The sequence below is a fragment of the Eretmochelys imbricata genome, chromosome 16 (genome assembly GCF_965152235.1).
Source record: "Eretmochelys imbricata isolate rEreImb1 chromosome 16, rEreImb1.hap1, whole genome shotgun sequence".
In the NCBI taxonomy this organism is placed as follows: Eukaryota; Metazoa; Chordata; order Testudines; family Cheloniidae; genus Eretmochelys; species Eretmochelys imbricata.
This window is the reverse complement of record NC_135587.1, coordinates 25,892,501-25,917,254: the sequence shown is the minus strand read 5'-3', so window position 1 is coordinate 25,917,254 and position 24,754 is coordinate 25,892,501. Positions and strand designations below refer to the sequence as shown.

Below are 24,754 nucleotides of genomic sequence, written 5' to 3'. Positions count from 1 at the left end.
TACACTGCAGCTCATGGGCAAACTGCAGGTCTTAAGAGGATGGCGCAAAACTCTCTTCTTTAATACGTAGTCACCCTGCCCTCTCCCCACAGAGGGACGTGTCAGGGCTTAAAGGGATACAGTTGCCCTTAGAAGGGTCCCAGGCACCTGGACGAATAGCTCCCCTTATGTAAGAAATTGACCTGTTATTAATTACAACAATGTTAAAAGAAATGCTACATTTCCTGGTTTCCCCATTTCTTCCCTTTCCCATTGGTTTCAGGGAAACCAGAAGATAATTTAAAAAGCAGAAAAAGCTATTCCAAATTATAGATATATTTACCAGAAAGATATTATTTCTCTTTGGGGGAGAGGAGATTTTGAGGGATTGATGCTTAATGTGGCCCAAATAAAAATTTGATTTTGAACTATAGGTACAATAATAAATTAGAAGAAAATGGCTTCACTTTTTAAAACTAAACTCTCACAATGGAAGAACATCTTGCTTCATGTTTACCATTACGAACAGAGATGTTTCCTGTACTTTTTTCACAGTTAGTCAATTACTTTTTTTAGATATTATAGCTAAAGTGTCAACAACTTTTTTAATCAATGCTTTGGCTAAGAGTTCTGATACTTGGTAAAATGTTGGACTGCTGACCCACCATTTGCATCTTGAACGCAGTTCTAAGTATAAAGAAGGGATAGAATGTATTTTTTATTGGTGAAAGTGTACAGGAATTGTCAGAGTAATTCAGTATTTTAAAATCTCCTTTAAGAGGCCATTTTAGTTAATAAATGATCACAATACATCAAAATCGTTAATATATCCAGCAAATTGTGTTTTCTCAAATGACCAAAATCATTACTTCTACTTGCCAATCTAGTTTGCTTTCTTACTGGTAATGGTGAGTTCACTGCAGTGATTATTTCTGGTGGTTGGTTTCTCGGGGTAGCTTCTACCAGATTATTTATTTGATAGTTTGTCTCCTGAGATAAATCTGGTGTTAACAATAAGTGAATTTCCGGAAAGAGGAGATCCTGGAGTCTGAGTTGCTTGATATTTTAACTGTTTGAGCCTTATTTTCAAGACCTATTTTGGAGATGGAATCAAAATATGTAAAGAAATATTATATTCATTTTAAGATTTGACTAATGTTGTGAAGATACAAATCATTTATTTTACTACCTATAAACTGTTTCAGCACACTGAAGAAAAAGCTATGCTAATTTATATCGCTTTGACATTTTATAATTTTCATGATTTTTAGATAAAGGATTTTATATTTAAAACTTTAATAGTCTAGTCTGAGTTCATTTATCTTTAATTTTTGAAACGGGTAGAGTAATTCATAACAGTAATTTTATTCCTGTAATGTAATATTCACTTGAGTTCATTTGTGCATTAAAATTCCTTTAAGACCGTTATTAATGATTTATATAATGAAATGTCATATTAATCACAGAAGTTTTCACATTTTATTATTCTCTTCCATGTTAATACTATCTTTATGATCTCTATTAATGTTTTATATCCTCTAATTTCAATTATAAATCAAGAACACTTTCATGTTTTTGTTGGTATTTGCTTTTCAGGGGTGCCACCTTTAAAATTTTATGACTTCTCCCCCTACATATGCGGTATAAAACATCTTTATTCATATAAAGGTAGTTAATTATGTCTTTGTTTATAGTAAACTTCCATTGACAAACTTATAGTAATAATATTTCTTTTCAAGCTCAGAGACTAGAACGACTACGAAAAGAGAGACAAAATCAAATAAAATGCAAAAACGTTCAGTGGAAAGAGAGAAATGCTTCTTGTTCAGGTAAAGAGAAACATCTATTTTCTTTATATTTTTAATTGTTGAGTTTACTTAATATTCATTTACAGAGTTTTCAGTTTATAAACCTCACTTAAAAACTTCCAAAACACAGAGGAAATATCAGTGAAGGATTCTGACCACTTCCTATTCTCACTTGTGTTCTCCCCGTGGTTTTCAGCTACCACCTGCCCACTCCTATTGATTTACATTGATTAAAGAAAAATCAAGACATTGATTAAAAGCTACTGTAGTTGACTGAAGTTTTAATAAATTAGAGTTTTTTAAGGAACACTTCAAAATAAAGATTGTTAACACAGTGCTTGCAGAACTTGGCAGTTTCTAACATCACTGTTTATTTTGTGTCTACACATAAACTTTAGGCCAACCTATCTAACTTGCTCGTGATGTGAAAAATTTTCACCTGTGAGAGATGTAGTTAAACCAACCTAAGCCCTGGTATAGATTCAGCTAAGTCGATGGAAGAATTCTCCCATCAACTTAAGTACCACCTCTTGAGGTGATTTACTACAGAGATGTAAAATCCCCTTCCAGTGCTGTAGCAAGTGTCTACACTACAGCAGCATAGCTGCAGTGTGACAGCTGTGCCGCTGTAGTACTTGCAGTGTAGATATACCCTGAAGCTCCTCTTAGCTTGATGATTAAGCATCAAAGACAATGAAATTGTATTCTGGAATTTTTTGAATGGGAGCTGGTGTTTAACAAAACGAATAACTGACAAGCCTTGACTGTCTCCTTGCAACAGATCAAAGCTGATTAGAGTATCTAGCTTCCAGGTGGAAGACCACTATTTTCAAAAAAGTGATAGGATGCATAACCTATTTCAAGTGGCCTTGGATGTTATGGATGAATGTGTGGTGTGAAACGTTTTTGTAAAGGTTATATTTACAAATTTTAAAAGTAGTCTCGGTCCGTTTTCTAGGTGAGGAGGAAAGCTTAAGGGGGAAAAAAGCATAAGAGAAGTATTATGAAAATATGACTTGTCTTCATGGGTTTTAAGCTTCTTGGGGCTTCTAAACTCACTCTGCCCTCACTTCATCAAACCATTAATGTTATTGAAAGATGGCTCTTGCTTTTAATGTAGCTCTGCTTAAGAATGTGGACACAGGAAACTTCAGAATGAAATGAAGCCAGAAATGTCATTTGAGGTTTTTATCTGTTTCTTAGAACCAGTAGTTATAACTAATATTTTCCCTGTAAATACCTATTACTTTCTTTTGTAACTTATAATTTAGTAAAAAGAAAAGGAGTACTTGTGGCACCTTAGAGACTAACCAGTTTATTTGAGCATGAGCTTTCGTGAGCTACAGCTCACTTCATCAGATACAGGTATGTATCTGATGAAGTGAGCTGTAGCTCACGAAAGCTCATGCTCAAATAAACTGGTTAGTCTCTAAGGTGCCACAAGTACTCCTTTTCTTTTTGCGAATACAGACTAACACGGCTGTTACTCTGAAACTTATAATTTAGTGTTTCTTATTACTATACTGTGGTGCTTAAATGGTAACATATGGAATTAAAAAAATTCTATGCCAATTATTTTATTTCCTAGCATAACTGATGTCTGTTCCTGTTGTATTTGACACAAACTGTCAAAGTCTTGTATGGTCTATCATTCCTCCTTCTTTCAAAATTTGTATATATCTTAACATGGTCCCTACGTAATCTCGGTCCCTAGGTCCCTGTATTTTTCTGTCTGCCCTTTGTAGGACCTTCTCCAGTTCTATAATATCTTTTTCATAAGAGAGTGAACAGAGCTGCTCACAGGATTCCAAACATGGTTGCACTAATCCCCTATACAGAGTTAAAGCATACATTTGATAGTTCTGTTAATGCATCCTAAAATGTTTTTGCCTTTTTACTCTGTTAAGCATTATATTGAAGGTTTTAAAGTTTAATCTTCCATAACCTCCAACCCCTTCTGCTCAATGTTTTGTAGCTTTTGACCAGTGACGGTATAATCCTCTCTTCTTGTTTCTTATCCCTAACCATATTACTTGATGTTTCTTTGCATTGAAATGGACAATGGATTCCCAAGCTCTTGCTTTATTCTAGCTTGTTCTGTTGTCTCATTCCTGGACCACAGATCTAAGACATTGGGGGTCTCTGCTCCATGCAGCCTTGGAGGTGGACCAAACCTATCAATTATTAGCAGGGGAGATGTTGCTCCTCCCCTTAGAAAGTTCTCCAGTTTTTTTGAGTCTTCAGATGCAGGCAGGGAGTCCCATTCTTCCCTGCTGCGGAGCAAAAAACAAAACAAAAAAATCTCCAAGTTTTGATTTGATTAGCACAGGGGTTTCCCTTTCTCCCCACAGTCTCCTTTGGAAGATGTTCTAAAAGGCACAAAATGAAATCTGTTTCCCTCAAGTGGCGTAAATCTGCGGTGTGCAGCATGGAGGATAATCCTCAGTGGTGCGTTCCCCTGCTCACTTTCAGAGCAAAGCAAGAGAGATAAATACAGAAAAATCCCGGCCGTAGGCATACTGATTCCTCTGGGCCTGAACATCCACACAGGGAATTCTTCCTCATTAGGGGAAGAAGGTCAGAGTTAGAGACTCAATAGTCAAATACATATTAAAAAAACAAAACAAAAACCCTCCCACAGAGGATAGTCTCTTTTAGGCAAGAGTGTACTGAGCATAGTAAACTCTGAGTATGAAGTCTGCAGATGCCCTAAACATTCTATAGCTATATATCCCTTCTCAGGCATCCTGAGAAGGTGTAGTGGTGCAGTAAGGAATTCTAGCTACACCTAGAAGACTAGGAAAGCATCAGATTGTTGTCTCCAGCTCCTGGGTTATTCCAAAGAGGAAATGCCCATACTTTTAGCTTCCAGAAAGAAATCTACTAACTCAGTCTGTCTATTCAGGGGCCTGCTTGAGGTTTACCGTTTGGTTCTAGGACAAAGGCCTCACTACTATATCTACCTCAGTACCATGGATTCTTGAATTTCTTTAAGATTGACTCAGACTGGGCCTGACATTTCAGACACTCAAAGGTCAAGTTGCTGCTTTGTCTAGCATCCTTAGTGAAGCCGGGAAGTAGTGAATTTCTTCCTACCCAAATGTCCAACATTTTTTGAAAACAGCATTTCTTCTACATCCTCCTGAAGCACACAAAGTTCTTTCTTGGGATCTTAACCTGGTCTTCAGGGCCATTTCAGACCCTCCATTTGAACCACTCCTGAAGGTGTCTCATTTTCTAACCATTACAGTGGTCTTGTTGATAGCAGTCAATTCAGCCCTCGGGGAGTGAGTTAGGAGTTTTTTCCTAGTAACCTCAGTACTGTACCTTCCATAAAGATGATAAAGTGGTCCTCAAATCAACTCTGCCTTCAGACCAGGCTCTGTAGAGCACAGAAAATTGTCCTTCCATCCTCCTGGCCAGCTCTGTGCATCCCAAAGAGAAACTGTGGCATACTTTGGATGTCCACAGAGCTCTCAAAGTATATATTCACCACACAGCTCAGTTCAGAAAGACAATTACTGTGTTTGTATTTTATCATCTGGTGTCAAAGGGAAAGCAGGCTTCAAAATCTTCAGTTTCCAGATGGCTAAAATTTTGTATCTCAGAAGCATCTCAGAAGTCTAAAAGCATAACTCCATCCTCCAAAATCAGAACTGACTCCCTGAGAGTAGTGGCAGTTTCATGGGCAGAAAGATCATACGTCTCATACAAGGAAATCTATAAAGCAGCCACTGGGTCATCTGCTCACATTTGCTCATATTTTCTACCAGTTCCTCAAGCTGTCCATTTAGTCATAATCTGAGGTAGCCTGTGGTAGATGGATGCGTCTCACTTAGGAGGAGGTGGTTGAGGGACATCTACATAGAACACATCACAGGACTTCGGCAATACCAGGAGAGATGAGCTGGTGTGCCAATGAGAAGCACAGTGGAGAAAGTAACTGAAATACTTTCCATATGGATTATATTTTCTAAATGGACAGCCTACCCTAAATTCTCAATTACTGAGGGACAATCTTCACTCATTGCTATATTTGCTTTCCTCAACCAACTCTCTGTATAACTTTCCATGAGTGAAGTACCCGAATACTTGGATGCTAATATCTAAACTGTATTCTTAAATTTATTCACCTAAATTTGGGTTATTGCTGATTATGCACTATATGTATCTTATGACTTTAAAAACAAACTTTGTATTTGTGGATAATCTAAGCACAATACACAGATGTACAGATACACTTTTCTTAACGTTAGCTTTAAGAAAATTTGTATATCCCAGTAACTATTAGGAGAAGGGTACTCTCATTCACAGCTCTTCATAACTATGTAAAGTTCCCTGTGAGTGGATGCTGCTAGGAAAATCCCAGTGTCATGGATCTGTGGATCTCATTACATATCGCACTAAGAACATTTATCTGTGCCTTACCTGAAAATTATCTTCCTGAGAGTAATGAGGTCCACAAATCCTGCCCACCCTGAATAGGCTGATAATTTGAGAAAACTATGGGATTATTAATTGGCACTAAGCATTTGTTGTTCATTGAATTCCTTGCTCTGCCGGAGGATTGTTCTATTTAGTCTTTAGTGTTTAATGTTCCTTACAGATATAGAGTGGTTAGAAATTTCTTAGGCTATGAAAATGTCTCCACTGGCAGTTTCTCAGAGGTGGTGCCACACCTCCCCTGCCACTGATTAACTGGTCTGGTCTGCGTCCAAGGCTGCATGGATCTGTAGACCTCATTACTCCAAGAAAGGAAATTTTCAGGTAAGGCATGGGTAAATTTTCCTGTTATTGCCCCTCCCTTATATTTAGTTCCCCATCCCCCAAATTTTGTCTTTGGCAGACTTCACCTTCCTGTATTTTCCTTATTTCATGTCATTGGTGTATGAAGGGATCAGATTGGACCTTGAGAGTGACTGAATAGTTCTCCACTAGCTACTTCTTTCTGAGATACTTTGACTCTTTGCCTTAAATAGAACACCACTTTGTTTTGTCAACTTCTTGTGATAGGTGTCCCAAACCCAAAGCATATTTCAAGGTAAAGATTTAGATTCTGGTAGTGGAATGACTGTGTGTACAACTCCTCCTCCGCTGTCCTCCCCTTGTCAGTAGCTCTTTTACAGGCTTGGAGGTTAGAATCTGTTTTTAAAAGTAGGTGTTATTTAGGTCTGTGCTGTATTTACTTGTGCCGTATTCACCTAGCTTACCCACATATTGCTTCCTAGACTTTTTATTTCTACTGTCTCTCATGGTTGTCAAAAGACAAAGTTAATTTTCTCCCAGTCTTTCTCCTTCCCAGTTCTTTGCTTCTTCCTCAAAAAGTTTGTAGCTGTAACAGGCTGTTTCCAAAACAAAACAGAGGTTGCTTTTTTAAAAATGCATCATTTCCAATTGCTTTGAATCCCTGAGGTTTGTCTTTCAAGATTGAACAAATCCCATATGTAGACATCCCTAACAATTCTGTTCTGGAGTGGGGTTACATTTTTTAAAGTACTGATAAGCCTGACAGACTATCTGTTGCTGGTGCATGTGGAAAAAAAAGACTCTGTAAGTATAGTATACTCTGAAACCTGTTTTAAACGATCACTTAAGGGTCTGACGCATCATTGGGTTAGTCAGAGTTGCCTGTGAGCAGCTGGAATTTCCTCTCCACTCCAGAGTGTGGTAGGTAAGTAGTCTAAACTTCCTTCCTGGTGTTTGACCTTAGAGGAAATTTAAATAACAGTTAAAAAAACAAGAAAACAAAACCCACCAATCAAAATATAAACCACGGTCTAAGCTTTATCCTGAGTCTTAGATGTTTCTTGGAATTCCCAGCAGGACCTCCTCCGCCCCAGTCTCTAATTGTCTTGATATCGGGCAGACACTCCAACCTTCCTCAACAATAACGAGCTCTACAGTAACTCCTCACTTAACGTCCTCCCACTTAACATTGTTTCAGAGTTACATCACTGCTCAATTAGGGAACATACTCATTTAAAGTTGTGCAATGCTCCCTTATAACGTTGTTTGGCTGCCTGCTCTGTCCACTGCATGTAAGATTTTGTGGAAGAGCAGAGAGTTTGCAAGGGAGCATTGCACAAGTTCCTCTTCTCCGCCTCCTTACCCTCCCTCCCAGCGCTTCCCACACCACCAAACAGCTGTTTGGCAGCGCTTAGGACTTTCTGGGAGGGAGGGGGAGGAGCGGGGAAGCGCTGCGTCTCCACTTCTTCCCCCCCCCCCCCAAAGTCATAAGTGTGAAGCGCTGGGAGGGAGGGGGAGGGGAAGGGAAGGGAAGCGTCGTTTTTCTGCTCCTCCCCCTCCCTCGCAGAAAGTCCTAAACCAGCCAAACAGTTGTTTGGAGGCTCTTAAGATTTTCTGTGGGGGGAAGGAGCGGGGATGCGGCGTGCTCCTGAGAGGAGGTGGAGTGGGGGTGGGAAGAGGTGGGCCTGGAGTGGAGTGGGGAAGGGAAGATGCGAGCCTGGAGCATTACCCCAGGAAAGTCGGCACCTGTTCTTCTCCGGGTAAGCTGGCGCTGCTGTTGCAAAGGTGTTTCCTGGTATCCTTGCCTGCAGCGGGCTGTGCCTGGGTGGGGTAAGCCAGGGGCACTTCTCAACCACAGTACTGTACAGTATATATAATGCCTTTTGTCTGCCCCCCAAAATTTCCTTGGAACCTAACCCCCTGCATTTACATTAAGTGAAACGATGTTAAACAAATCCAATTTTCCCATAAGATTTAAAGTTGCATTTTTCAGGAACATAACTACAACCTTCAGTGAGGAGTTACTGTACCTGTCAGCATGAGTCAGCAAAGTTCTAGAGACTGAGTTTAGGATAGCTGAACTGAAAATCACTTTATTCCTAAACAGAGTTCTCAGATCTGCCAACCTGTTACAATAGGCTTCTGTTAAAGGTGGAGAACTGTACTCCTTCACTTGGGGATTCTTTGGAGATCTCTGAAGACGGATGAAGTATGGGGGAAATAGTTTCACTATTTCTGTCTTTCTTTTCAGTTACTATTGACAGTTATTTCAAATATAAAGGGCTCCTTGTTTCTTTGGCTACCTAGATGTTATAAGCACACAGAAAGAAGTGTTGGGGAGGTAGTGGTTAGAGCAGGGGAATGGAGTTCAGGAATGAGTAGTAGTGGTAAACAAACATTGCTACTCTGGTAGCATCCAAAAGCCCCGATCTAGAGCAGGGTGTCATTGTGCAGGGCACTGTACTGACAGGGATGGGACAGTCACTGCCACAGAGGATGTAACATACAACCAGTGAATGTGACGAAGAATTGGCATGTGTGTAGTTATCATTTGTTTTAATTTTTTAAATTATAGATAGTGATAGGGTGAGGGGGAATGGCAGGAATGGGGAATTACATGTAAGACAATGAGGAAAGGGGAAGTGGGGAGTTGCAGCTGATCACCTGCTTGGCCAAGTTCAGCAGGCAGGGTTTTGGAGGCATCACAGTGGAGGTGAGTTTTAAGGAGGGTCAAGTCGGAGCTGTACATATTGTATCAGGGAGATTTTTTCTGTGCATAAGAGGTAGTGTGGGGAAAAGTACAAAGATATTTAAAGGGAAGTTGACTTATGGTGTTGAAGGGAGGGACTGTTGGTGGGGAGAAGGTGGAGATTGATGTTCTGTTGAGTTACTAGCATTCTGGAATTTGTTCCAGCTGTGCCACTGACTCACTTTGCCTTTCTGTACCTCCATCCCTTCACCATAAAATGGGAACAATGATACCGTCCTGCCTCATCCATGTATTGAGGCTACAATTAATGTTAGTAAAGCACTTTGTGATCTTCAGGTAGGACACCAGAGAAGTGACAAAGCATTATTATTTTCTAAAATAATTATACTTGCTATCTTTACATAAAATAAAGTGAATCTTCAGGTCACTTAGTAGGACTTAGTGCTTTTCATCCACACATCTCAAAGCATTTACCAAGGTGGGTAAGCATTAGCTTAATTTGTTTTATGAATGCTGAGTGGAAAAAAAAAGTCATTGATAAACTTTCCTTTCTTCATAAACTTTCAAATCCCTAGTTCTCATGCAAACTATGCTAGTATGTGTTGGGAAGTTTTCATTGCAGATACATTTTTTGCTGCATATTTTGTGGTCAAATAAATTGCATCCAGGAATTTAGTGGTTTTGTTTTCAAATATGGGAACTATTGAGGGAGATTACTTTTCATAACTGAAATACTGTTTCAAAGGGGTGTATGTGTGATGAAATACTTTGTGTATATGTATGTTTCTCTTTTAAAAAGATTGGCTGTCCGTCCAATAGGCTTTGTAATGAGACCCTTATGGATTTTGCCTATTAAAGTGAAGTTAGAAGTGGAGTTAGAGAGGCTGTACAAAACAACCTAAGAGGCTTCTTTATTTGTTCAGATTAATTCATCAATAAACTTTGATAACACTGAAAAATGTAACAAGCTGTTCAGAAAGAAGGGGAAATGTAGTAAAATGTACAATATATTGAGACAGTCATCTGAACACTTTGGGCTTGTACAGAATAACACACTCAGCTAAAAATTCCATAAAAAAACAAAGCAAAACAACATATGCAGGCTAGTTAAAAAGCTTTAGGATGTGAAAATAGTGTAGCTAAACTTATCGTTTGTAAAAACAAAAAAACACCTGTGGTTTTCCTTCTAAAACTGAAGGCCGTTACAGTGGTGTTCCCTGTCCTTTTCAATAGGTTTTCCCTGTCCCTTCTCACAACACTGTGGAATGTGCTGCTGTTCCAAACTCCTGAGTCACACATAGGTTTGACTAAAATGAAAACTATGCAAAACAGATGCCACAGAAATGAACACAGAAGAACTCCAAAGATCTCTCACTGCACATGCCAACAAAAGAAATAGCAAGCAAGCACATCTCAGATATTTCCTAAGAAACAACACAAGCAAGGAAAACACTTGAACCAATGAAATCATTCTACAGAACTCCAGGGGACAAAGTGTTTTCCAAAGGCACAAGAAATTACAGCTCACAACTCAGCAAAAGGTTATGGGCCTAGTACAGGAGTGGGTGGGTTAGCCTGCGATGTGCAGGAGATCAGACAAGATGATCATGATGGTCCCTTCTGATCTTAATGTCTATGAAACTCTATGAAACTATAACATAGTGGCAAATAAGAATTTTTAAAAACTAAAACAAGCCTGTTGTACAAACAGAATACGTTATGGGGTTTAAATTGCCATAATTAAAGACAAAATTTAATCATGCTCTTCTGGATTAATCTATATCTTGCTCTAACCTATTGGGTATCTTTTAGTATATACCACCCTTACCAACTGTTTGAACTTTCAGGTAATCCGATGGATAAAAATAAAACTGAGTTTGTGACTAGTTACAGTTTGACAGGTTTTAACTTCACAATTCAAAAAATGAACTGCCTCCCTGAAGCACTGACCTGAGTCCTGTTTAGTCTGCCTCAGTAACTCTTTGTTCTCTGGAGGGGCAGCATGTAAATCTTTGGGACTTGAGAGAATCCAAATGTATGCATAAAGAGCAGAGCATCGACAGTTTAGGTGGATTGATGCTGATTCTCAGATAGTGATTGATTGAGTTTGGGGTGGTTTGCTCCAGGAGAAGATGTGGACCAAACTTGTCCAGTTTCAGTCACTTGTACTAGAGAATGAGACCCATTGGTTCTAGTAGGCTAAATGCTACAGGCTCTGAGCTACATTCGTCCACCCTGATTTTGTAGAATCCGTGTAACATTAGGACCCTCCCTTTATTAAAAAAAATCAATTTCCATAAATTTGGGTTTAAACTCTTGCTGACAATCCTGCTATTATATCAAACAGCATTATAACAGGCTTCTTATGCCCCACTAATTTACACATTAACTTCATTATTACCCTTATTATCACAATACTGTACTTCCTTGTGACCCAGGATGCTTTTTGCTCAAGCATGGTGTTATCAGGCCTTATTTTTCCAGATGAGACCCCCCACAAGGCAGCTTGCTGGAAGAGGGGAAGTACATGGGAATGTAGGAATTGCCACACTGGATTAGATTCATGGTCCTTCTAGTCCAGTATCCTGTCACCAATAGTACCAGTCCTAGATGCTTCAGAGGAGGTGCAAGGAACCCTGATGGGATAACTTGCCCCAAGAGTGTTTCCTTTTAACCCCTACTAGTTAGGTGTGGGATTAAGCCCAGAAGCAAAAAATTAATATCGCTTCCAAAACTCTTGTTTATTTTTTAATATTTACTGTTACAATTCTGAATAAATCTAAGTCTCTAGCCATTACCATCGAGCAGTCTCCAGCTACAGATTACAGCCAGCTTGATATTAACCTATCTGGATGACAAAGGGGGCAACTTAGACCTTGCTGGCGGATGCTCAAAAGATGTGCACACACTTGTATATGCTGCTATGTTTCGGGCCCTTCAGCGGCCTCTGTTGAAATGTGACAGGTTCAGTCACAGAGACCCCCTTGGGACTGTCACCTGATGTGCTGAGATTACCTTTGAGCCCGTTTTCCTTGCCATCTTGGGACTTCCAGAATCCTGCCTTGTTGAGCCAAACATGCTAGCCTGCTGCAACACAGACCCAGGGTCCAGGCCACGCCCCCAAAGCTGGAGGCGTTAAGTGAAAACAGCTCTGCAGGTTACCTGACTCCAGCACCCAGACACCCAGCTCCCAATGGGATCCAAACCCCAAATAAATCCGTTTTACTCTGTATAAAGTTTATACAGGGTAAACTCATAAATTGTCCACCCTCTATAACACCGATAGAGAGATATGCACAGCTGTTTGCTCCCCCAGGTATTAATCACTTACTCTGGGTTCATTAATAAACAAAAGTGATTTTATTAAGTATAAAAAGTAGGATTTAAGTGGTTTCAGGTAATAACAGAACAAAGTAAGTCACCAAGCAAAATAAAGCAAAAACATGCAAGTCTAAGCCTAATACATTAAGAAACTGATTACAGATAATATCTCACCGCCAGAGATGTTCCAATAAGCTTCTTCCATAGACTAGACTCCTTCCTAGTCTGGGCCCAATCCTTTCCCCTGGTACAGTCCTTGTTAGTTCCAGCAGCCATCTTAGGTGTTAAGCAGGAGCTTTCCCCTTTGTCCTGTTCCACCTCCTTTTATAGCTTTGGCACAAGGTGGGAGTCTTTTGTATCTCTGGGTCTCCACCTCTTCTTCTAAATGGAAAAGTACCAGATTTAAGATGGATTTCAGCATCAGGTGACAGTCACATGTCCCTGTTTGACCTCATTCTTCATTACCCAGGGACTGGCCCACACATACACAGGAAGGCTTGCAGGTAACAAATCCATTCATAACCAATTGTCCTAGTCAATGGGAGCCATCAAGATTCTAAGCTACCATTAATGATCCACACTTTGCATAATTACAATAGGACCTTAGAGTTATACTTCATATTTCTAGCTTCAGATACAAGAATGATACATACATACATACAAACAAACAAATAGGAGGAATATATTCAGTAGGTTATAACCTTTGTTATGATACCTTACAAGATACTTTTTGCATAAAGCATATTCCAGTTACATTATATTCACATTCATAAGCATATTTTAATAAAACACGGAGTGCAAGTCACAGAAACGTCATGACATTAAGCTTGCTATGCAGCTGTGAATCTATAGAACTTCAGTTATATCAGCTTCATTGTACAGAAGTGAAACATAGGTGCTGTGGAAGACTGAAGTACATTGGGTTGACATTTTTGATTCTCCTCATCTTGGTCAGCTGCTCCATATTAAGAGCAGGACAAGATCTGAAATGAAGATCTTTGAAACTGAACCCAGCAACCACCCCACATGAGCACTGGTATAGACATATTAGAATGGAAGACCAGCAACTTCCGAATCATGTGAACCGAAGAATGCCACTACGTGGCTGTGACCTTAAGCACCTGGCCAGAGATAGATTCGAGTGGTGCTCAATCTGCAAGGAGGACACATCCTTTTGGGATTTGCCATGGTAGTGATGATTGTAACTCTAGGTATTCTTGATAATCATATTATTCTTATTTGTATTACAGTACTGCTTAAAGATCCTAATCAAGATCGGCACTCCGTTGCACTAGGCACAGTACAAACCTATAGTGAGAGATGGTTCTTGTTGCATACAGCTTACAGGCTATATAGAAAAGATGGATGAGGGATGGGAGGAGAAAAATAAATGTCTAATCTCTTTTTAATCCCAATAAGGTCTTGTAGTAATGACATCTACAGGTTAATTGTACGAAGAAGCTTTCAGCTTTGAATTTGGCACCTTTCAGTTTTGTTGTGTCCCCTTGTTCTTTTGTTATGAGACAGGGTGAATAGAAACTCCCAGTCTATCTTCTTTAGACTGTTCGTTGTTTTATATAATTTTTATGATGTTCCCTTCGATTCATCTCTTCTCCATCCTTTTTGCACATGGTAATGCAAATGCTTTTATCTCTCTCTCTTTTTTTTAATTGCAGCAGAGGAGCTAAGCTCACTGTTTGAAAAAAAGAATTTCAGAGTAAAGTCTCCACGTTCTGGGAAGCAGTCGTTACTGTCTGTGCGACTTGAGCAGTGCCCACTGCAGTTGAACAACCCTTTCAATGAGTACTCAAAATTTGATGGCAAGGTAAGTGAATCAAACATTTTCCTCTTACATAGAGCTGGCTTCTGATCGAAGGTTAGGTTGCTCTGTCTGCTCTTATGACATTACAATGTGTAGATATTTATTTGGGCTTCAATTAAACATCACAACAGCCCTACAGTTCATTATTTTAAACTGGCTATCCTAAAATTTTTCTCTTTGTCTTCATTATAATGGTTCCCAGAGGCAATAGCAATCAGAGCCAAATGAAAATATATAATAAATGGTATGTATGCTCTGCCTAGTACTAGAAGGTTATATCATGGACTTTTGTCCATCCTTCAGCACGTGGTAGTTTCAGTAAAATGTTTAATGCAGCTGAGTCTTAGGCATCTTATCCCTACTCGATTACTGGTGTGTCCATGGATATTGTCTGTTGCATTGCACAGAGTTTCTCTCTAGTAAATCTAGCCCCACCCCTATAGTATCTGAGCACCTCACAATTTTTGGTGTATTTATCCTCACAGCACCCCTGTAAAGTAGTGAAGTGCTATCATCCCCAATTTAGAGATAGGAAACTGAGGCACAGAGACAAAGTGACTTGCTGAAAGTCCCACGAAGTCCTGTGGTGGAACAGAAAATAACATCCTGGTCTCCCCAAGTTCCAGGCTAGTGCCCTTCTCTCCCTGCTGCCAGCTGCACAAAGGTCTCTGGTAGCTAGCAGAGCAACCTAAACCTCCCTCACTGCAACTTGAGACCATTACTCCTTGTTCTGTCATCTGCTATCACTGAGAACAGTCTAGAGCCATCCTCTTTGGAACCCCCTTTCAGGTAGTTGAAAGCAGCTATCAAATCCCCCCTCATTCTTCTCTTCCACAGACTAAACAATCCCAGTTCCCTTAGCCTCTCCTCGTAAGTCATGTGTTCCAGTCCCCTAATCATTTTGTTGCCCTCTGCTGGACACTTTCCAATTTTTCCACATCCTCCTTGTAGTGTGGAGCCCAAAACTGGACACGGCACTCCAGATGAGGCCTCACCAATGTCGAATAGAGGGGAACGATCACGTCCCTTGATCTGCTGGCAATGCCCCTACGTATACACGCAAAATGCCATTGGCCTTCTTGGCAACAAGGGCACATATTGACTCTCATCCAGCTTCTCGACAACTGTAACCCCTAAGTCCTTTCCTGCAGAACTGCTGCCTAGCCATTCGGTCCCTAGTCTGTAGTGGTGCATGGGATTCTTCCGTCCTAAGTGCGGGACTCTGCACTTGTCCTTGTTGAACCTCATCAGATTTCTTTTGGCCCCATCTTCTAATTTGTCTAGGTCCCTCTGTATCCTATCCCTCCCCTCCAGCATATCTACCCTCCTCCCACTTTAGTGTCACCTGCAAACTTGCTGAGGGTGCAATCTACGCCATCCTCCAGATCATTAATGAAGAATTGAACAAAACCGGACCGAGGACTGACCCTTGGGGCACTCCGCTTGATACTGGCTGCCAACTAGACATGGAGCCATTGATCATGACCCGTTGAGCCTGACGATCTAGCCAGCTTTCTATCCAACTTACAGCCCATTCGTCTTTAATTTGCTGGCAAGAATACTGTGGGAGACCATGTCAAACGCTTTGGTAAAGTCAACGAATAACACGTCCACTGCCTTCCCCTCATCCACAGAGCCAGTTATCTCGTCCTAGAAGGCAATTAGATTAGTCATAGAAGGCAATTAGATTTCTTTCCCTCCTGGAAGGTTCCCACTTCCCAGAGTCTGCAGTGGCAAGTAGGGCAGGAGGAGTAGCTTGTGAGGACCTGGGGTTGAAGGGAGAGTGCTGGTAGAAATCTCACTGAAACAGATGTTCTCATGGTACTTCTCTGACTTGAGTTTAGCCAGTGGGATCTGAGTTTAGAATAGGGCCCAAATGGCTGGCAGGGGTTGAAAAATCTTCCAGAACCATCAACTTCAGCTTTGGCAAGGTCTGTATGTTGCCTCTGTGATGTCTAATCCCAAGTAGTCAGAGGGGCTGAAGAGCACTGGGTCTAGCTGTAGCCATTTCTTAGAGAGCTGCTGTTGAAGCCTAGTTGGAACTGCATTTGCGTGTGAGGGGAAAGTAAGTTGATCAATATCATGCAATTTGAAGGTTTATATCTTTCAATCCCCTGGAGCTAGTACAACACTTTATTCATCAGGCAAGGACATCTATCTTTCCAGTGGTGGGAGCAGCAGTTTCTATCCCGTTAGCAGGGCCGGCTCCAGGCACCAGCATTCCCAGCAGGTGCTTGGGGCAGCAATTCGGCGGCAGCTTCTCTGCTGCGCCTGCCGCGGCGGCAAATTGGCAGTAGCTTCTTCCTTTTGCCGTCTGCGGCGGCAGTTTTTTTCACTGCTTGGGGCAGCAAAAACTGTAGAGCCGGCCCTGCCCTTTAGTACCTTCAAAAATGTTTGTTGATTCATGGGTAATGTACAGACCATTTGCCAGACAGAAACATAGGAGATGCCATAATGGATCATACCAGAGGTCCATCTAATCCAGTGTAGAGTCTTTATGACTAGTTGCTTTGCTTTTCAGAGTATCTGCCCAGCCACCCACACATCCCAAACCCCTACTGAAGTTGTGTCACAGTGCTAGTCTTTTCTGATTCCTTCCATATAAATATTTATTTAGATTTTCTCTGAAAGCACTTCACCCACAAAGGGTATCCATCCAAGGCTCTCAGTGCCCTTTGATGTACATTTAAAAACAGTACCATAAGGAATGCAAAATATAAATCACCCAACACAACAGCACTTCCTTTTACACAGTAACCCTCACCTAATCAACAGTCAGCAAACCAAAGTATCTTAAAAATCCCATTCCCTACAAGACAGAAATCTTACCCCCAACCACCTTAGTCCCTCCACAGTGCCAGCGCAAATAGTCAGGCTTTGCAGCGTGCCTGGAAGGTCAGCTTAGTTATTCAAATACAATTAAATTGTGGGCTAACTACCATGTGTTACCTAGAACTAAATTAAGAATTGCTTCTTCTGTGTGCAAGGTTCCCCGCAGCTTTTATCACTTCCATGTCTGTTATAAACCCTGAAAAAATATAAACATTAGGATCATAGGGCAGTGTCACAATGTGCTGAAAAAATTACAGATGGCAGAGTAGCTCTGTTTTCTGCTGGATTAGTTTGTGTGGACTTCAGTGGGAGTGTCGAGTATGAGCTTCACTACTGTTCTGGTGGGAAATCTTCACTTTCTGTCAAGTGTTTTTAACATGGAAAATCAGACATGTAATTTGATTAAACATATCTAGAGAGGTAGTTTGTGGAGTTGTAGAGCATTGACTGCCTCTTTATATGTTATCTTGTATTTATTAGTATTGCATTAATTAGTGCAAACTCTGTGTTTGAGAGAATTACTTGGTGTCTTGCTGCCAACAATAGTAGGATGGCCTCCTTTTTCTGCAGTTCATATTTTGGTGTTCTTGAGTCAGTGGATTCTGATTTGCCAAAAGGTTATGAACTTTTCATGATATACTTCCGATGGCTATTGTGTACAGAGGAGATTTAAAAAAAAAAATATCCCTGGACTAGAGGAAATTATCCTCATTCACAAAGGTTGAAATCTTGTAACCTGTAAAAGCTTGAGCAAGGCTTGAGCTAAATAGGTGGGGCAGGGTGTCTTGGGAAGTTGGGGAATGGAAAAATTACTCCTCATCAACCTCCTAACCCCCGCTACTTTTTTTCCTGCTTTAGTATGTATTACAGCTGACTAGAATTAAAATCTTATTTTCATCTATTTAACACTGATGCATTTGGCAGGTGTGTAATGAAAATCGGTAACATTTGAAGGAAATTGTACTGTACATATTAGTCATTTTTATAATCATTTTGAAATGTATCAATATGATATGCAGTGACATCTTGGTGATTAATAGAGAATTATATTTCAGTCAAGCCTTTTTTACCCTAGAAATTAAAATGCCTATTCAAATAACGCTGCAAAATAATCAAATTAGCATTTTGTGAATGCATAATTGGATTATATTAGTTATAGCAGCATTGTTTGTACTACTGTGTGTAAGTTTGTGTCAGCATTTTGATTATAAAACCCTTTCTTCCAGGCTCCATGTGTATTACCTATTTAAAAAAACACAATAATAACAACCCTGCGTCCCAGCTGAGCTGTAGCACAGCTATTATAGGTCAGTAGTGAATTACTTTACCTCGTTAGGTTTTCTTCGGTTTTGCTGTATTTTTTAAATAGTAATTTGAAATTATAAACATGTAACTTTTTCATTATTCTATGGCAGTATTTTTTAATGAAATTTTGTAGGTGGGACCAATACTCTTTGGTATTTAAATATTTTTTTAGTGATAAGAGATGAGCAGTATTTTTTTCGCAAATATTTATAACTCTTTTTCTGGGAATAGTGCACATCTTATTTACATAATTAACTGAGCTACTCATGTCTCTTGGGGAAATGATACATAATTGGGGAGAGAAGGGTGGATAAGGAGGGACTTGGGGCCTAATTAAACATGTTTTAAAAAACCCTACTTAATTATGTATTTACTCAAGAGACCGGAGTGGCTCTAAAATCCTCTTTAAGATTATTACTAAGGCTTTGATTTAAAAATTTTAAAAATTATTGTAATGTAGATTTTCTGTTTGTTGAATAAAATACTTTTTGTGGATCACTGGCAAACAAAAAGAAAAGCACATCAGCCACTCTAGCCAAGCTGAGAGAGCGAGAGAGTGTGTGAGAGAGAGAGAGAGAGAGAAAACTTGTGTTAACTCTAAAATCATACCTCTGAATATTTTAATTCTAATCCTGAATATGCCTTCATAAATAAATTAAATGAAATAAAATCCTCTTTAGTGAGTTTTTGTTGTTTTTAATTAATCCTATTTTTAAGTGATTATCTTAAAATAATACAAAGCATTAAATTCTATAATTTTAAACATGCCACTCTGTTAAATCTCTCAATTTTCCAGGTGTTTTCTGTCAGACGTAGTGTCTGTTTCATAATCACTTCTGTATGTTTATGAAATAATAACATTTTAAAGCACTCTAATCTCTTCCTGTTGTTTTGATCAGTTTATTGAATTATCAAAAATAAATTAGAAAATACAGCTTCTAAAATACACCCACAATGGAAGCATTATGATCAGCTCACACAAGAGTTCTGGGAACCCTTGTCACACAGCCAAATTGAATATCTGGGAGTTTCACATACACTAAAATACTCCCTTTTAAAAATAAATAAATAAAAGGCAGGGCAAACTAAATGTTTACTTTACCCAGCCAAATGGGGTAGCAGACTGATTGTCTAAACCTTTCAGTTTTCTCTTTAAATCAATTTCTCTTGACAAACTTGTAGCCCCAACAGCCAGCAGATAGCTGCAACTGTGTGTCAATCATTCACATGCACTGTCTTTGTTTAATATGTAATGGTAAACTTGGGCTGATGGGAATCTGGTGGCACTAGAGACCTTTGACCCCTTGTACTCTATCCAGTCGTAATTTGTATATAGGAAATTATGTTAAGGTACCAGAAATTGGCGGCCAAATTGTTTTTACTGCAAGCCTAATAATGAATTTACACACACTAATGACAGATGACACACTATTCTCTGCCAACAGGTTTTTTAAAGATAGCTTTTTGTGGTTTGTTGATTCTTTCACTTTCTGGATGTTAACAGGGGGAAAACAAGGCTAGCTTTAAAATAGTTTTCCAACCCGTGGCATAGACAGCAGCATAAGGGAGTATTGGTGGCCTTGTGATTAAGGCATGTCACTGGGCGTCAGGAAATCAAGATCTGTTCCCAGTTCCTGCCACAAGTTTTGCATGTTCTTGGACACGTGATTTAGACTGCAATCCTGCAATGTGCTCCACATGGGTAAATTCCCATTGCAGGACTGGGGATTTAATCTCCCTGTGCCTCAGTTTCTTCATCTATAAAATGGAGCTAATACTGCTTGCCTATCTTTATTAATATTTATGAAGTACTTAAGATCTTCTGATAAAAAAACTGTACAGACACAGGGAATATTTATTTTCAAACCATAGGCTGAGGGAAAGAATGATTGTTCAAGAGACTTAACCTCCAAAGGTACTTACCTAGTACAGTATGCGTTTCAGAGCTGTTTAGTTGGGTGGCTATCTACACTAAAAGGAAGAATGTTAACAAGATGCTTTCAAGTGACAAGGATAGTGAGGTCTCTGACTATAAATAAAATGATGAGCTTTGTGATAGACTTATAAATAGAATGTGTGACCACTGCGGAGGTCTCTCCCAGATACTCCAGGATATTATCCCTGAAGTAAGTCCACATTCAACTTCTCTCCCAAATCATTGCTAACCTTCTTGAGAAGTTGGTAGCCAGTGAAACGTTGACAAGGCAGACTTCTGTCAAACTTATTTCTATGAGTTGCCTTTTGCCTAAATGGTGCAAATATCAGGCATTTTGTCCTCAAAATAATGTCATCGAACACAAAAGTGCTATGGGAAAATCAAAGTAGGAACAGATGCTCAATATGTTCAAAATAGTCAATGGAGAATTGGGAATCTAGTGATCTAGCTAGAAGTTTGCTTAACTCTAGAATAATGTAGAAACACAGAGGTGAAATGCTTTTTCTGTGCCCAGAGAAAATACTGCAGTTCTCCAATTGCACTTTAGCTCCTCTGACATTAATCACAAGCTAGAAATCAGAATGAAGGATATATTTTAGCTGCACTGATCTCTTATGTGCCTGTTGGTGGAAGGGAAGTGACCTGAAGAAGATTTCTGTGTAGCTCGAAAGTTGTCCCTTCCACTAGCAGGATCTGGTCCAATAAAAGATACTACCTCACCCACCTTGTCTCTCTCATAACCTGGGACCAGTATGGCTGCAATAACGCTGCAAATAGAACAGACTCTTTGCTTTTATTTTATCTGGACAGGTGCTGAAAAACATATCCTCAGGATTGGGGCCTTTTTGTAATACAGAAAGGTTTTTTGTGAATGTGATTGTGGTAACTTCTTAAAAACCCCACAACTTCTCCTTTAGTAACTGTTTTTACAATGAAGCTGTAGAAAGCAGAGGGGAAGGGATAATTCATGAGTGCTAATTGCTTGGCTGTTAATTTTCATAAGTGTTGATAGAAGCAGTTCCTTAAATTAAACTTTGTTTAAAATGTATCAAGGGAAATATTCCACAATGTCGGGCCTGAAGTGAAAATTAATATGAATGCTGTGGCAATTAACACGTACTGGTTAATAGCTTTTAGCAGCATTTTGGGATGATAGTCCTTAAATACATTTTTGCATGCTGCTCTTGTTTCAGTCTTGTTCCAGTGTGTGTCTGGATAATTATGAACAAATGTTTTCCACAATCACCAATATTAAATAGCTTTACACAAAGATAAAGAACTTTTGAAAGAGGCAATACAGCTATTAATACTGAAAATAATCTAAATTATGAATTCAGGATTAAAAACTCAATGTGAAAAGATTTAAATTTTTTTGCCCGTAAGCTGAATAGAATGTTTCCACCTGTATTCTGAATATTATGTTTTGATTTAGCAAGTGTAGCTTGCATAGTTTGTATATCACCATTTACTTATTCTACAACTTCAGTTGTTCAGATACCATTATGATAGCGAACAAATCCTAAATATATAAGGCATATGTTGTTGTTGTTTTAATCAATATTGCCTTTCACATCTATAGTGTTCAATTAGGTTGATTGTAGAATATGTTTGCATTTTGTCTATACCATATATATCTAGAGAGATATTTTGTTAATTATATACACAAAAACTATTCCAAATCTCCTATTTTGTGGTATGGTGCTCTCTGAACAGGCCAGATTCTTCAGTTTCAGAAGATGCTTATTGCAGAATTTTCTACAATAAGATCTCTTTCAAGCCTTTTACAAGACCACTTAGAAATGCCAAGATGTTTTTTGCTCTTCTGCAGCTGGAAACTGCTTTTTCCTCTCTCTCGTATTTCCCACGTTTTCATAAGTTTTCCTATTACAAAGCTGCCCCACTATTCTGTATGTAAATACTTTCCCATCAAGTTTCTGTTTGCCCTTCCACCTTCTTTTTCTCTCCTCTAGTAATTCACATGCTGAAGATAAGTATTGTAGCACATCTAGGTATGGTCACGTTCCAGTGCAGAATTGCAAAAAATAAGACGCTTCTTCATCTGATTCGTCTTGTTATGATCACTTTGGTTCTAATATATCGTTAATAACACTCAGTGTGTTTGGCTTCCAAACCTGTTGATGACATTGTACAGCAGGGGTTCTCAAACTGGGGGATGGGACCCCTCAAGGAGTCACGAGGCTATCACATGGGGGGCATGAGCTATCAGCCTCCACCCCAAACCTCTCTTTGCCTCCAGCATTTATAATGGTGGTAAATATATAAAAATGTGTTTTTAATTTATAAGGGGGGTTGCACTCAGATGCTTGCTATGTGAAAAGGGTCACCTGTACAAAAGTTTGAGAAACAATGTTTTACAGTATAAATTCATTAATCCATAGTAATTACTGGGCTACATATTGCTGAATTTAATAGCTAACAGTTGTGTGTCTATATACACACAAAATAAATGTGTACAAATGTGAATGCACTACATATGTATGTGTGGTATTTTTTCTAACCTTTGGCAATTTGTTTCCAATATTCTGTTGCTTTTTTTTCCCTTGGATTTTCTGAGATTCCCCCTTTCCATATAGTTTGTGTACTTGGGGCTCTAACAAACTCCACCCTTTTTCTCTCCCAGTTTTCAACAGAACTACTAGAGTTGCTTTGCATTAACTCTGGCAGGACAGGCAGACTCTTCCTCCGCTTGACTCTTGGATTCACTTGGTAGGAAGAGAAATATAGCCTGCCCCTGTAAGAAGTCGTCTATTCATGAGCATTGTTTTCCTACTTGGGGAGGATTTATGTGTAAGAGCACTTTAAAAAGTAGTACAATTTCTGCCATTATACAGCTAATTTAAAGCCCTCTTACCTCCCTCACAGGGGTGCTGAGGGTTAATTAGTAATGTTTGTAAAGCACTTTGGAGATAAAGCACTTATAAATGCTCGATGTTGTTAATCCTTTTTCTGACTCATTTTAAAAATCAAAGTGCAGGTTATCTGAAGGCCTCTATCAAGACAAAGCAAACTGTATGGAGCCTCCAAACTCCATTAAAACGTTCTCTTAAAAGGTGAGGAGGCACGGGGCCAGTAGAAGATAGGACAAGACAATAGCCATACTGAGTTCGGTTTAACATTCAAAAACCAGTAGGAGAACGCTTCAGTCTCTCTGGTCACTCAATAACAGAACTCCAAGTGGCAATTCTTCAACAAAAAACTTCAAAAACAGACTCCAATATGAAACTGCAGAACTGGAATTAATTTGCAAACTGGATACCATCAGGTTAGGCCTGAATAAAGACTGGGACTGGTTGGGTCATTACAAAACCTAAATTTAATTTCCCCCTACTGTTACTCACACCTTCTTGTCAACTGTCTGTAATGGGCCACTCTTATCACTTCAAAAGTTATTTCTCCTCCCTTGGTATCCTGCTGTTAATTGATTTATCTCGTTAGACTGACCTAACACTTGGTAAAGCAACCCACATCCTTTCATGTATTTGTACCTGCTCCTGTATCTTTTACTTCATACATCTGATGAAGTGGGTTCTAGCCCATGAAAGCTTATGCCCAAATAAATTTTAGTCTCTAAGGTGCCACAAGGACGCCTCGTTTTTTGTTGTTGTTTTTTTTTGACCGTTTGTGTATCAAGAAGCTTTCAGCACCCGTGGAAGGTGTAGCTAATGAACAATTCTTCAAAAACTGAGAAACAGTCTTGCATGCAGTGTTATGTATTCTCCTAATGTGTGTGTGCGCGCACATACCATAATATACAGTTTCTTAAACTGAACTTAAAAATTATCACTTTCTAAAATACATTTTCTCTTATTAGAAATGTGATTAATTAACGTGAGTCATGCTGTTAGTTGGCTTTTATTGGAACAGTCTTATAGTAGGAGATGCCTGATTTTTTCTTTATTATGTCAAAGCTGAAATTGATTCTGATGCCCAATCAGTGTGCCTAAATATTTTCTTAGCCCCATCAGATACAGTAGAGTTTGCTATGGAGAGAGAAGCCTTGCACAGGGGGATCAATTAAGCAGTGTACTGAAAGTTGGAAACACAAGCATTTGTGTGTTCTATATATTGATTAAAATATATTAAGCTCAGCTGATACTTAATTAAAATACTTCAGAACTTGTTTTGTTACTTAGTACAGAGGAGCCATTTTAAAGAAGATAAAGGAGTGCTGGAAATGTAATATCTGCTGGATATCTGCAGTGAGCAGCTTAATGCATAGGATGCAATACATCCAGGTAAAGAACTCTTGCAAATTTTGCAATGAAATAGTCACT

At 39.2% G+C, this 24,754-nt stretch overlaps 1 protein-coding gene across 5 annotated transcripts in view; it reads left to right on the top strand.

The window, feature by feature from the left end:
* Positions 1–24,754, top strand: part of MAPKAP1 (MAPK associated protein 1) — a 157,150-nt gene that overhangs the window by 22,514 nt on the left and 109,882 nt on the right. For 4 of the 5 annotated variants that reach the window (XR_013348174.1, XR_013348175.1, XM_077835787.1 and 1 more), the window contains exons 3-4: positions 1,719–1,808; positions 14,241–14,389. Coding sequence is in view for 2 of the 5 variants with exons in the window: in XM_077835787.1 (XP_077691913.1) it covers positions 1,719–1,808; positions 14,241–14,389 (239 nt within the window). In the remaining 3 variants the exon portion in view is untranslated. Of the gene's footprint in view, positions 1–1,718; positions 1,809–14,240; positions 14,390–18,444; positions 18,526–24,754 lie in introns of those variants that run through there. The other variant, XM_077835791.1, reaches the window with a different exon arrangement.